The sequence below is a fragment of the Bison bison genome, unplaced genomic scaffold (genome assembly GCF_000754665.1).
Source record: "Bison bison bison isolate TAMUID 2011002044 unplaced genomic scaffold, Bison_UMD1.0 scf7180017864492, whole genome shotgun sequence".
In the NCBI taxonomy this organism is placed as follows: Eukaryota; Metazoa; Chordata; class Mammalia; order Artiodactyla; family Bovidae; genus Bison; species Bison bison.
The window spans coordinates 5,238,453-5,251,481 of record NW_011495051.1 but is presented as its reverse complement, the minus strand read 5'-3'; the positions used below and the strand labels follow the sequence as shown (position 1 = coordinate 5,251,481).

At 47.7% G+C, this 13,029-nt stretch overlaps 1 protein-coding gene across 1 annotated transcript in view; it reads left to right on the top strand.

Annotated features, from left to right (window-relative positions):
* Positions 1-13,029, top strand: part of C3 (complement component 3) — a 36,287-nt gene that overhangs the window by 11,115 nt on the left and 12,143 nt on the right. Inside the window, exons 17-28 of the mRNA XM_010828469.1 lie at positions 166-237; positions 406-603; positions 3,045-3,156; positions 3,443-3,528; positions 6,785-6,927; positions 7,026-7,238; positions 9,684-9,750; positions 9,851-9,937; positions 10,648-10,851; positions 11,445-11,520; positions 11,779-11,938; positions 12,912-13,010. Of these exons, the coding sequence (XP_010826771.1) occupies positions 166-237; positions 406-603; positions 3,045-3,156; positions 3,443-3,528; positions 6,785-6,927; positions 7,026-7,238; positions 9,684-9,750; positions 9,851-9,937; positions 10,648-10,851; positions 11,445-11,520; positions 11,779-11,938; positions 12,912-13,010 (1,517 nt within the window). The remainder of the gene's footprint in view (positions 1-165; positions 238-405; positions 604-3,044; positions 3,157-3,442; positions 3,529-6,784; positions 6,928-7,025; positions 7,239-9,683; positions 9,751-9,850; positions 9,938-10,647; positions 10,852-11,444; positions 11,521-11,778; positions 11,939-12,911; positions 13,011-13,029) is intronic.

Below are 13,029 nucleotides of genomic sequence, written 5' to 3'. Positions count from 1 at the left end.
ATACAGATTTCTCAAGAAGCAGGTCAGGTGGTCTGGTATTCCCATCTCTTTCAGAATTTTCCACAGTTTATTGTGATCCACACAGTCAAAGGCTTTGGCATAGTCAATAAAGCAGAAACATAGTAGGTGCCTAACCCATCTGGTTCCCCTTCCACCTGCCTTTAGATCCGCAGTGCCCGCAACCAGCCACCCGCCGACGCCGCTCGGTGCAGCTCATGGAGAAGAGGATGGATAAAGGTGTGCGCCCTCCGCTGGTCCCCACCCATTCTGGATCCCAGCTAGAGAGGGAAGGGGAGGGTCTGACCGTGGGGAAGTTCTTCCTGGGCTGTGTCCTGAGTGCCTGCTGCTTCGAGGCCAGCAGCTGAGGGCGCGCGGGACGTGTCGGGGAAATCTGTGTTCCCATAGCGGGTCAGTACAGCAGCGATCTGCGCAAGTGCTGCGAAGACGGCATGCGGGACAACCCCATGAAGTTCCCGTGCCAGCGCCGGGCCCAGTTCATCCTGCAGGGCGACGCGTGCGTCAAGGCCTTCCTGGACTGCTGCGAGTACATCACTCAGCTGCGGCAGCAGCACAGCCGCGACGGCGCCCTGGAGCTGGCCAGGAGTGAGTCCCGTGGCGGGGAGGGCGGGCCTGTCCGAGGTGGGAGGAGGAGCCAATCCGAAGAGGGTAGAGCCAATCTGTTCAAGGAGCGGGGAGTCCAGTCCTAGGGGGAGGAGGTGCCTGTCCGAAGGAAGAGGAGGTCTCTATCCAGCGAGTCCGAGGTGAGGAGGAGGCCTGTCCGGAGAGGGAGGAAGACGTGCCTGTCTGAGGGAGGAGGAGATCTCCAGTGGGGCAAGGAGATCCCTGTCTGAGAGGGAAGGACGTCCTGTCTGAGGGGGATGCGGGTCTGTCGCAGGTGGAAGAAAGTGCCTGTCTGAGGGAAGAAGGACCTAGTCTAGTGGAGAAGACTCCTTTCCTGAGGGCAAGGAAATTTCCTGCCTGGGTGGATTAGCCTGGCCCTGGCCCCAGACCCTCTGAAGTTTGACTTTACCAGTGCCCAGGACACCCCTCCCTCCCATGATCTGAGGGATCGTTCTAGAAGATAGAGCTGGTCACACTAGTTGCCAGTAGGAAGACATGAGATGGGTTATAAGCTTGCCTTTACCAAAGAAAACTAATTCATGTTGCCTTATTAAGAGACCTGCTCAACCTTTGCCCAATGTTCAATCATTCATTCATTCATTCGATTCTGGAGAGGACATGTACACAGTCAAAACTCTACATCTCAGGCCACATCAATCTTAAGCAAAGCCAGGGCTTCTCTTAGAAGCCCCCTTTAAGCAAAATCAGAATGGTCTCACCACAAAGTGGCCTTTACAGAACTGACACATAGTCTCCACGGCCATCTGTTGAGAGACAGAGGAGCCCGGTGTGGCCTGATCCCACCATTATTCAGTTTTTAAAATTTTTGGTTATGCCATGTGGCATGCAGAATCTTAGTTCCCTGATCAGGGATTGAACCTATGCCCCCTGCAGTGGAACTTCAGGACCTTAACCACTGGACTACCAGTGGGAGAAAAGGAAGTCCCTCTCCTTTTCTTTTTGTTTTTTAAAAATATATTTTAGTATGTCTTAATTAGAAGACTTCTGTGCCAGAATGGGCTTTGTTGAAACTGAACTATCTGCAGATACTTCTCAAAAGCAGCCACTGCCAAAGTCAAATATTTCTGAATTCCTTTAGCTGGAAAACTAGCAACCCCTTCAACCCTCTACCCCACCAAAAACATGATTCCCAACATACATGAACACAGAATTCTACCTTCAGTCTCTTTGCAAATTATAATGACTAGGCATGCTACTCTCTGCTCCAGTGACCCAAGACTTTTCTTTCGCAAAGAAGAAATTTAGACAATGTGTGTATGATTTACACACACGGATGACTTTTTTCCCCCAGCATTATGTCATTTTTTTAGCCAACTGGGGGTGATACAGAGGGTTGATTAAGAGTTAGTATCCCAAGGCACTTTCATAGATTACTCCAGAGTATTGGGCTTCCCTTGTGGCTCAGCTGGTAAAGAATCTGCCTACAATGCGGGAGACCTGGGTTCGATCCCTGGGTTGGGAAGATCCCTTGGAGAAGGGAAGGGCTACCCACTCCAGTATTCTGGCCTGGAGAATTCCATGGACTGTATAGTCCATGGGGTTGCAAAGAGTCGGACATGACTGAGCGACTTTCACCTTCTTCGCTTTTATGGGTGGATTTAAGTATCTATGGAATTCCACCTACTTTGTGGTTAGGCAGAAAAGTGAAAGTGTTAATCACTAAGAGTCTGACTCTGTGACTCCATGGCTGTAGCCCACCAGGTTCCTCTGTCTATGGGATTTCCCAGGCAAGAATACTGGAGTGGGTAGCCATTTTCTCCTCCAGGGGATCTTCCGGACCCAGGGAACCTGTAAGTCCTGCATTGACAGGCAGATTCTTTACCATCTGAACCACCAGGGAAGCCCCAGAACCAAATTAAAATCTGTTCATCATTGTTTGAGGAAAGCCCAGCCAGGATTAAACTCTATTCTAGTCCAGCTTTGTGTACTTGCTGATGGGGTCAAGATGACTTTTAAAGACCACTGTCTCTTTGGCAATCTCCATCAAGTCCAGAGAATCTCTCAGCTAGCCCCATTGCTTTCAGGATAGACTTAACCATCACATGGTTAATGTAACACAGCAGGCATGGGCCAATGATGCTTTTAGAGGCTCTTTCATGCAAATATTTTCATTCCCTTGAAAATCAAAGGGGAAAAAACAAATCAACCCAATGCAGTGTGGCTTATTTTCACCTTTATACCAACATGGTTGTAAAATGTGACTTTTAATATTTTTTTTTAATGGAGAAAGGAGCCTCTTGGGGCAAATGTGCCTAGGATCCCTGGAAGTGATCATGTGACCTTGGGTGTGTCCATGCTAGGAATCCCTCTAGGGGATGATAAAGATAAATATCTAAAAGGGACAGTGGAGGGAGCAGGAGGGGGGATTCAGTCTGTTTTAACCCCCCACCCCCCACCCACAGGTGACCTGGATGATGACATAATCCCAGAGGAGGACATCATTTCCCGAAGCCAATTCCCCGAGAGCTGGTTGTGGACCGTCATTGAGGACCTTAAACAAGCAGACAAAAATGGGTAAAGCTGGGATGGCCCCACTTCAACCTATCCCCAGGCCAGCTTCTATGGTCACCCTAGATTGGACACTGCATTTGCATGCCCCTCAAACCCCCTTCTTTTGTGGAATCATGGTGGAAGCACACAACCCAGCCTAGAAAATAGAGTTGGGGCTACCTAAATGTACCCACCTCCAGCCCCCTTCCAACCCTGTCCCTTGGGGCCCCTCCCTACCTGCTCTCCCCCTGCATCCTGCTAGATGTCTTCTCCTAATCACCGCCCCCCCCCCCACTTCTCCCTGGACCAGAATCTCCACGAAGCTCATGAACGTGTTTTTGAAAGACTCCATCACCACTTGGGAGATTCTGGCCGTGAGCTTGTCAGACAAGAAAGGTGAGAGAGGATGGTGGTCCGGTCCTCGGAGGCCGGGACCCCAGATCCCCTGAGCATTTTCTCATTCCATCCTGACAGATCTTTTGTTTCTTGGTGGCTGACACTTTGCCCTGGTTACTAGAGAGGGATTAGAGTGCAGAATGTGAGTGACATCGTGATTTGGTAAATAGACTTTATTTTTAGCGCAGTTTTAGTTCAGAGCAAAATTGAGAGGCTGGTGCACAGACTTCCTATGTACCATTTTCCCTGACCACATACACAGCCTCCCTCACCATCTACATTGTAACAATTGATGGACACATCATTATCTTTGCTAGTTCTTAGCTGACATTAAGGAGAAAGCAATGGCAACCCACTCCAGTACTTTTGCCTGGAGAATCCCATGGACAGAGGAGCCTGGTAGGCTATAGTCCATGGGGTCACATAGAGTCGGACATGACTGACGCGACTTAGCAGCAGCAGCAGCTGACATTAGGGCTCACACTCGGTGTCTTACGTTTCTGCGGGTTTGGACAAATGTATAAAAACACACAGGCTTCCCAGGTGGCGCAGTGGTAAAGAACCTGCCTGCCAAGGCAGGAGATGCAAGAAAGGCAGGTTCGATCCCTGGATCAGGAAGATCCTCTGGAGTAAGAAATGGCAACTCGCTCCAGTATTCTTGCCTGGAAAATTTCATGGGTGGGCTACAGTCCATGGGGTTGTAAAGATTTGGACACGACTGAGCGATTGAGCATGCACGTGCATAAAGACATATATCCACCATATCATATAGAATTATTTGCTATATGATGTATTATTCTATAATATCATAGAGAATAATTTGCAACAACAACTTGGTAGGGGTGATGTTGCCATGATAGTGAGTCAAGCAATTAAGAAAAAATAAAAGAGGAAGCGGGATGAAGTGAGTGATTGAAACATCAGCAGGTAGGCTGTGAAACACAACAAAAAGGGGTATGCATATCCTCCCCCCGCCACTGCCACCAACAGCTGCGTGTGGGACCCTGACAAACCCTAGTCAAGTATGAATGATTTAGAGCTGGTCTGGGAATGGGGCAAGGAAAGTGAGGCACTGACTTTGAATGCAAAATTAGGTGGGTGCCAAAAAAACTCAGTCATCAAGGTAAATTGTATTTTCATGCAATAGTTTTTTAAAAGATCAAAATGAATGCCAAAAAAAAAAAAAAATCCATGATGTACAAAATACCTAGATTTTAAATAAAAACCAGCACTGTGTTGAACCCTGTTAGAGCTTGAGGCCAAAGGAAAGATGTGTTTCATATACATATTTTCTGTCCATTTTAAAGGTTATTTTTTTTCCAGAGCATTAAAGTAGTTGAAAAACTATTAAAAACACACACAAAAAAGATGTATTAAAACTCACAGCATTAAGTGTATTTCATTTATACCACACCCAGTTACTCTAGTATACGTTTATTTAGTTATAATTTATCATAAATTATACGCAAGGCACATAGTTTTCCTTCTGCCTGGGACTCCAAAGCCACTCAGCACAGTTCTAGTTTGGGGTCCCCATCCCTGTTTCAAATCAGGGCATCTTCATATTTGCCTGTTGTGCATTTCTGTATACCAAGGTTCTGTCTGAGGTTTCCTTTACCTAAAAAATGTTCCTGCAGCTTGAAAAAAAAATGTAAACTACCTTTAGACCCTTGCCTCTTAAGCATGTTCTCTGGACTAGCTGCAATCTGGTCAAGAAGCTTTACCTCGGAGTTTGTTAGACATTATCTTTTTTTTTTTAACTTTTTTATTTTATATTGAAGTACAGCCGATGAACAGTGTTGTGATAGTTTCAGGTGGGCAGTGAAGAGACTCAGCCATACATATCCATGTATCCATTCTCCCCCAAACTCCCCTCCCATCCAGACTGCCACATAACATTGAACAGAGTTCCCTGTGCTATACAGTAAGTCCTTATTTGTTGCCCATTTAAAATATAGCAGTATGTATAAGACATTTAGGCTTCCCTTCTGGTTCAGTCAGTAAAGAATCTGCCTGCAATGCAGGAGACCTGGGTTTGATCCCTGGGTTGGGAAGATCTCCTGGAGAAAGAAATGGCAACCCACTCCAGTATTCTTGCCTGGAGAATCCCACGGACAGAGGATCCTGGCGGGCTACAGTCCAGAGTGTTGCAAAGAGTCAGACACGACTGAAGCAGCTTAGCATGCATGCAACCAATAGAACTTGAAAATTTTAAACTTAAGAGCTCTTATGGGGTAAAGAAAGAGTGTCGTTAAAAGTGGGGCGCTTCCCAAGCCCAAGTCCCTGAGTCCAAATCCCACATCTTTCTCTGGGCAGCTGTGTGGCCTTAATCAAGTTACTCAGCCTCTTGATGCTCATCCATAAAATGGGCACAACTGAAAGAGTAACTACTCAAAGTGTTGGGATTTTATAGTAGTTATAATAGTACCGGACACATTGTACATGTTCAATGAGTGTGAACTATTATTTTTATTATTGGAGTTGAGCATATTTTAGGGGTCAAAGAGTAACTGCCTTTTGGAGATGTATAGACGCCTCCTTAAATGACACAGATCAGGTATCAGAAGTCAATTCTTTTTTAAAAGATATTTCTTTTTATTTATTTATTTGACTGCACTGGCTTTTAGCTGCATCATGTGAGATCTAGTTCCTTGATCAGGGATCAAACCTGGGCCCCCTGCATTGGAAACCCAGAGTCTCAGCCACTGGACCACCAGGGAATTCCCTTTTTTAAAAATTGAATTATGGTTGATTCACAGTGTTGTGTTAGTTTCTGGCTTAGTCATTTCTTTTTAAGAGATTTTCTTTTTGTCCACTCCATGTGACTTGCAGGATCTTAGTTCCTTGACCAGGGATCAAACCCCCGCCACGATGTGACATCTATGTGTGTGTGCTTAGTGGCTCAGTCATGTCCAACTCTGAGACCCCATGGACTGTAGCCCGCCAGGCTCCTCTGTCCACAGGATTTCCCAGGCAAGAATCCTGGAGTGGTTTGCCATTGCCTTCTTGAAGGGAATCTTCCTGACCCAGAGAACGAACCCACATCTCCTGTGACACAGGCAGATTCTTTACTATCTGAGCCACCAGGAAAGCCCCCATATTATGTCTATGGGCTTCTGCAAAGACCTTGGGATAGCTCCCGCGGTTAAGTGTAAGCACTGAGACATTGGTAGGGGCAAGAGTTTGGACCCAGTCCACGCTGCCCAGTCCCCTGACCCACTCCTGACACTCTGTGTTCTGTTTCCACTCCGGGCAGGGATCTGTGTGGCTGACCCCTATGAGGTCACTGTGATGCAGGATTTCTTTATCGACCTGCGTCTCCCCTACTCGGTGGTGCGCAACGAGCAAGTGGAGATCCGAGCGATCCTCTACAACTACCGGGAGGCGGAAAATCTCAAGGTGCGTCCCTGGCGCAACAGAGGCATGGAGGGCGCGGGGACTTGGGGGAGCGAGTCTGTGGCATGTTCTCCTGACCCCATACTCTCTCCCCCTGGCAGGTGAGGGTGGAATTGCTCTACAATCCAGCCTTCTGTAGCCTGGCCACCGCCAAGAAGCGCCACCAGCAGACTATAACGATCCCAGCCAGGTCCTCGGTGGCGGTGCCTTACGTCATTGTGCCCCTGAAGATCGGCCTCCACGAGGTGGAGGTCAAGGCTGCCGTCTACAACCACTTCATCAGTGATGGTGTCAAGAAGACCCTGAAGGTCGTGGTGAGTCCTTGGGGTACCTGCTGCCCCTTGTCCTTCAGGAGAGGCTCCGGTTCTCCCTGAGCTGTCAACCCAACTTGGAGACCCAGGCACACCATAGGAGATTCAGGAGTTCTGGAACTTTGAATGGAGGGCCAGGATTAGGGTGAGGCAAGTGAGGCATTATTCTTGGGCACAGAATTTTTAGCAGACACCTGAAAACTCAGAAATCAATAATATTTTTTCATTAAAATATATTTTAATATCAAATATGACATCTTGTAACATTTTAGCACAGGAGTTTTCTTCTGACTTTAAAAATCTTGGGGACAGTTCCCTGGTGGTCCGGTGATTAGGACTCAGTATTTTCACTGCTGTGGCCCTGGATTTGATCCCTGGTCATGGAACTAAGATATCATAAGCCACACAGCACAGCCAAATAAATAAATAAGTAAAATTTAAAAAGCTTGAGAAAATATATTTCACAGAGCAAATATTGGAAAGGAATAATACACAACTGCAAGAACTAGAACACTTCTTTTTTACCTATGAGTTTTACCTATGAGTCTTTACCTATGAGTCTTACCCTTAAAATACGCGTTAACACACAACAAAAAAGAAGACCCATGGGGAAAAAAAACTCAACCCAGAAAAAAAGAAATATGCATTAACAGTCATATTTCTGTTACTGTTTCCTATAGTGTTGAACATTTTCAAATATAATAGACAAAATCATCAACCAAAATGAAAGGATTTTAGCATCTTTCATGAGTACTTTAAAGCAAAGCATAAGATCATAAACAAGATCAAAAATATTTTAGTGCAATATTTTAAGAAATCAAAATTCATTCCCAAAACCCCTGCAATATACAAAATATCAAAATTTTAGAGACAAATTTGATGGTGTCAAACTATGTCATATTGACACCTAAAGCAAAAGAAAACTGAGTTGGGCCCGTGTATATTTTTTATCAGTTATTTTTTCCCAAAAAACATTACAGTAGTTGAAAAAATATTGAAACATTCAAAACCAAATGTATCAAAACTGACAGATTTCACATTGAAATGTTTTATTTACACCCAAATCATAATTTATTATAATTTTTATTTTCTGGCTTTAATGGAAGCAAACATATTTTTTCAACTACTTTAATGTTCTGGAACAAACCTAACCATTAAAATAATATATTTTAAAAATTACATGAAAGTGTGTATATATAGGTGCACACGTTTTTCCCCTTGCTGTGAATTTCAATATGACTCAACACAGGCACTGGTGGGAAGAAACCAGTAGTGAGCTGGAGCCTGTGATACCCAGCTCCCTAGATCCAGTATGTCTACCACGTCCCAAGTCTGTACTCACTCACGGTGGTAGCTTGAAATCCATCATGGTGGAGATATTCACACCAAGGAAATTGGCAGCACTATAAATCAAGAGCTTTTCTTCCTGGAGAGCTGGATGTTACACACTGATGAATACAACATAGGCAGGAACTCAGTCTGCAAAGGAAAAGATGGGACTCACTCCAGGCAAAAGGAGAATGGGTTCTGTGAGGGCAAACGCACCCACTGTCCTCCATGGAGGCTTATGTGCATATACACCTGAGAGCTTGTGTTGGGCCTTTGACTCTAATTAAGACGCCCCTATTTTAATTGAGCACTTACTATCTGCTAGGCACTGTGTTAAGTAGTTATGTACATTCTTTCATCTATTTTTTCTCTTTCCTTTATTATTTATTCTTGTTTACTGGCTCAAAAAGTTTCTTTTAAATTATTTGTTTTAAAATTTTTATTTTATTTAGCCCATTAAGAGGCGCTGGGTTAAAAACAGGCTCTGGAGCCAGACTATTAGGTTCAAACCCAAATCCTGTTCTACTTGCTTTGTGACCTTGGGCAAGTTACTTTACCTGTCTGTTCCCCAGTTCCCTCATCTTTAATATTTATTTATTTGGCTTAGTTGTGGCACAGGGATCTTCTTCTCTAGTTGTGGCATATGGGCTCAGTAGTTGCAGCACATGGGCTTGGTTGCCCCATGGTATGTGGGATCTTAGTTCCTTTACCAGGGATCAAACCCATGTACCCTGCACTGCAGGCAGATTATTAACCACTGGGCCATGAGGAAGTCCCTCCCCCATCTGTAAAATGGGAGTGATAAAAGCGGTACCCACTCCAGTGGGTTGTTGTGAAGATTAAATGAATTAACCACAGGAGAGCAATCATCTAGGCACATAGAAAGATTTCTAAAGGTCTTGTTACTTCTTTGTTAATTTATAATTTTATTATGAACTTGCACAACAATAGGCATGAGGAAAGAAGGAAGATGAGGCACAGAGAGGTTAAGTAACTGACCTCCAGTCACACAGCTAAGATCAGGTGGAGGCCCTCATGCCTTATACTACAGTAATCCCCAGCATATAACCAACTGTCTGTCTTACTCATGCAACTCCCCCTGCCCCTAACACCATCCAGCCAGAAGGCGTAAGAGTCAACAAAACTGTGGCTGTTCGTACACTGAATCCAGAACATCTGGGTCAAGGTGAGTCATCCACGGGAGAGGGAGTGAGGCCTGGGTGGTGGTGATGCAGAATGGGGTGGGAGGGAGCTGGTGCCATCTGTGTCTCCCATTCATCCTGCAGGGGGAGTGCAGCGAGAGGAAGTCCCAGCTGCAGATCTTAGTGATCAAGTCCCAGACACCGAGTCAGAGACTAAGATCCTCCTGCAAGGTGAGATGCCCTTGGACCCCAACCCCAGGAGACCCAGAACAATGTTGGGAGGAGAGTCATGACCCGAGAGTCAGGAGCCCAGTTCCATCCACTCTCACCCCAGGGATATTTAACCATGTGTCTCCTGCCTCCTCTTCAGCTAGAACCCCTCCTCGAACCACTTCATAGAAGGCTCCAGGCAGTACTTAGTTCAGCAAACAGCTTTTGCTGATAAAGAGGTTTACATGAGCAATATAGTTCAAGAGCAGAAATTCCAGATCTAATTGTCTTGGATGGAGAACTGGGGCAAGACGGAGCTAGAAAGGCACCTTGCATCTTGACAGCTGTGAAGTTTGGGGAGGAGACCCTTGGTTTCTTCATCTGTGATAGGAGCGAATAATAGTATTGATATCTAAGGGTGTGATATCTAAGAGAATACTATATGGTATTCTCCTAGAACAGAGCCTGGGGAATAGCATGAAGCCTGGTAAAAGTATTCATGACTGTTATTACCGCTGGTGGAACCAGAGGAACCAAGGCCCAGAGTTCCCTTGTGAAGCACAAGCCCACCCCCCACAAAAGCAAAACCCCCTCCAGCCATTCAGCCATGAAGTATCTCCATCATTCACATGCCCCCAGCTGTCCCTGACCCCTTTGGCCCTAGCTGGTCAGAGCCTGAAAAGTCTGGAAGCAGCCGTGGACTTGAGTGCCATCCTCCTGCCGGGTTGCAGGGACTCCGGTGGCCCAAATGACGGAGGACGCCATCGACGGAGAGCGGCTGAAGCACCTTATCCAAACCCCCTCCGGCTGTGGGGAGCAGAACATGATTGGTATGACGCCCACGGTCATCGCCGTGCACTACCTGGACAGCACCGACCAGTGGGAGAAGTTCGGCTTGGAGAAGCGGCAGGAGTCCCTGGAGCTCATCAGAAAGGGTGCACGTCCTACCTGTCCCTCTGAGCCTGCTCCACCCCTGAACCCCGCCCTCTGAGCCTGCTCCACCCCTGAGCCCGCCCCTCTGAGCCCACTTCATCCCTGAGCCCCGCCCCTCTGGCCTTGCTCCGCCCCTGAGCCCCGCCCCACTGAGCCAGCTCCACCGAGCCCCAGCCCTCTGAGCCGGCTTCATCTCTGAGCCCCCTCCACTCCTAAGACCCCGCCCCTCTCGGGGTCCCGCCCCTTCTCTGAGACTGCCCCCTCGCCCCTCTCTGAACCCCTCTGAGCTCCCTCTCTCGCTGAGGCCCCCTTGCCCCTGAGAACCCATTTTGAGAACCTCTTCTCTTTGAATCCTCTTTCCTCCAAGAATTCCTTCCCCTTCTCTCTAATCTTCCCACCTTCTGAGTCCCTCTTTAGCTCTCCGTCCTCCCACACACCCGCCCCCTACCCAGAGACCTCTTTCCTCTCTAGACCGCTGTCCCGCCCTTCACAGAATCTTTATCCTCTCTCTAAGCCCCTTCCCTCCCTGGAGGGCGTACGCCCACCAGCCACCCCCTCCACTCAGCCTCTGGTGACACATCTCTCTTCCCCGCAGGGTACACCCAGCAGCTGGCCTTCAGACAAAAAAGCTCAGCCTACGCCGCCTTCCAGAATCGGCCCCCCAGCACCTGGTGAGTCTCCAGGATCAGCTTGCACATCCTCAGCCTTTCACATCCCTGAGCAGGCCCTCGATCTCGGCCTGGGGTGGTCTAGGTAGGTCTCCACCCAGAGTCAAGGTACCAGCCCGCTGAATAATCAGCATGCCACACTGGTTTAAGAGCTTGAAGGAACCAAGCCAGGCCCAGCCCCACTCTGCTCATTGGTTGGTTGAGATGCCAGTCTCCGGATCCCAGAGCCAATTGCCTCACGCTTTGTACCCACCCCCGCAGGCTGACAGCCTACGTGGTCAAGGTCTTTGCACTGGCCGCCAACCTCATCGCCATAGACTCCAAGGACCTCTGTGAGACGGTCAAATGGCTGATCCTGGAGAAGCAGAAGCCTGATGGAATCTTCCAGGAGGATGGGCCTGTGATACACCAAGAAATGATTGTAAGAGGCAGAGATTCGGGGCAGGCCAGGGGAGAGGGCACCAGAGCATCACAGGATGGACTGGAGAAAGACTCCACCATCCACCCACTGCCCAATTCACTGCGTGCGGGGACAGGGAAATAAGGGAGCTGACAGTGTCCCTCCTCCCTTGCAAAGATCAGAGACCTGCAGGATCTAGGGCAAAACGAACCCCCCCTGGCTTCCTGTTGCTCTTAAACATAGAACGCCTTAGAGCTATGGTCCTAAGAGTGTGATCCCCAGGCCTGCAACATCAGCAAAATTACCTGCAAGCTTTTAGAAATGCAGAATGTCAGAAATTCTCAGGCTGGACTCTAGGTGCACTGAATCAGAAGCTTTAGGGGCAACGTCTAGGAATCCGAGTTTGAACACCTCTCCACCCCCACCGGGTGTGCTTAAGTTGGAGAATTGATGCGTAAGCCTGACCTTTCAGGCTTCCAGCCTCGTGGCCTTACCCACTTCTCTCATCATTCCATCTGTACTGCTAGGAACCTTCCTCTCCTTTGTACATGCTGTTCCTCCTGCCTGGCATGCTAAGCCCCACCCTTTGAGAGTTGACTTCTCCTCTCTGCTCAGATTGTGGTTTTAGCTATCATCTCTCCGGGACACTTTTCCACGACTGAGTCACACTCCCATAGTCCATTCTCAATGCCACATCCACTTCTGCACAGCACTCGTCACTTTCTAATTATGTATCTGTTGACAAGCTGGTTGGTAATCTGTCTCCCCTAACAGACCGAGAGGGCTGGGACTAGAATCTGGTCTTCATCCAACATCTCATCCACAGCACCAGCACATTTGCAAGATGAATGAATGAATACTAAAGAGCCTGGCCCTTCTGGAGAGACATTGGGAGAGACCCAGCCCTGCCTTGATCCACTGAGCCTACAGGGGGCGTAGGTTGACATGTGAAGACATTGGTGACCCTATCTTTGCTTCCACGCTTCTCCTCTAGGGTGGCTTCAGGGACACCAGGGAGAAAGATGTGTCCCTTACAGCCTTTGTTCTCATCGCGCTGCACGAGGCTAAAGACATTTGCGAGGCACAGGTCAACGTAAGTGTCCCCGCCCTCC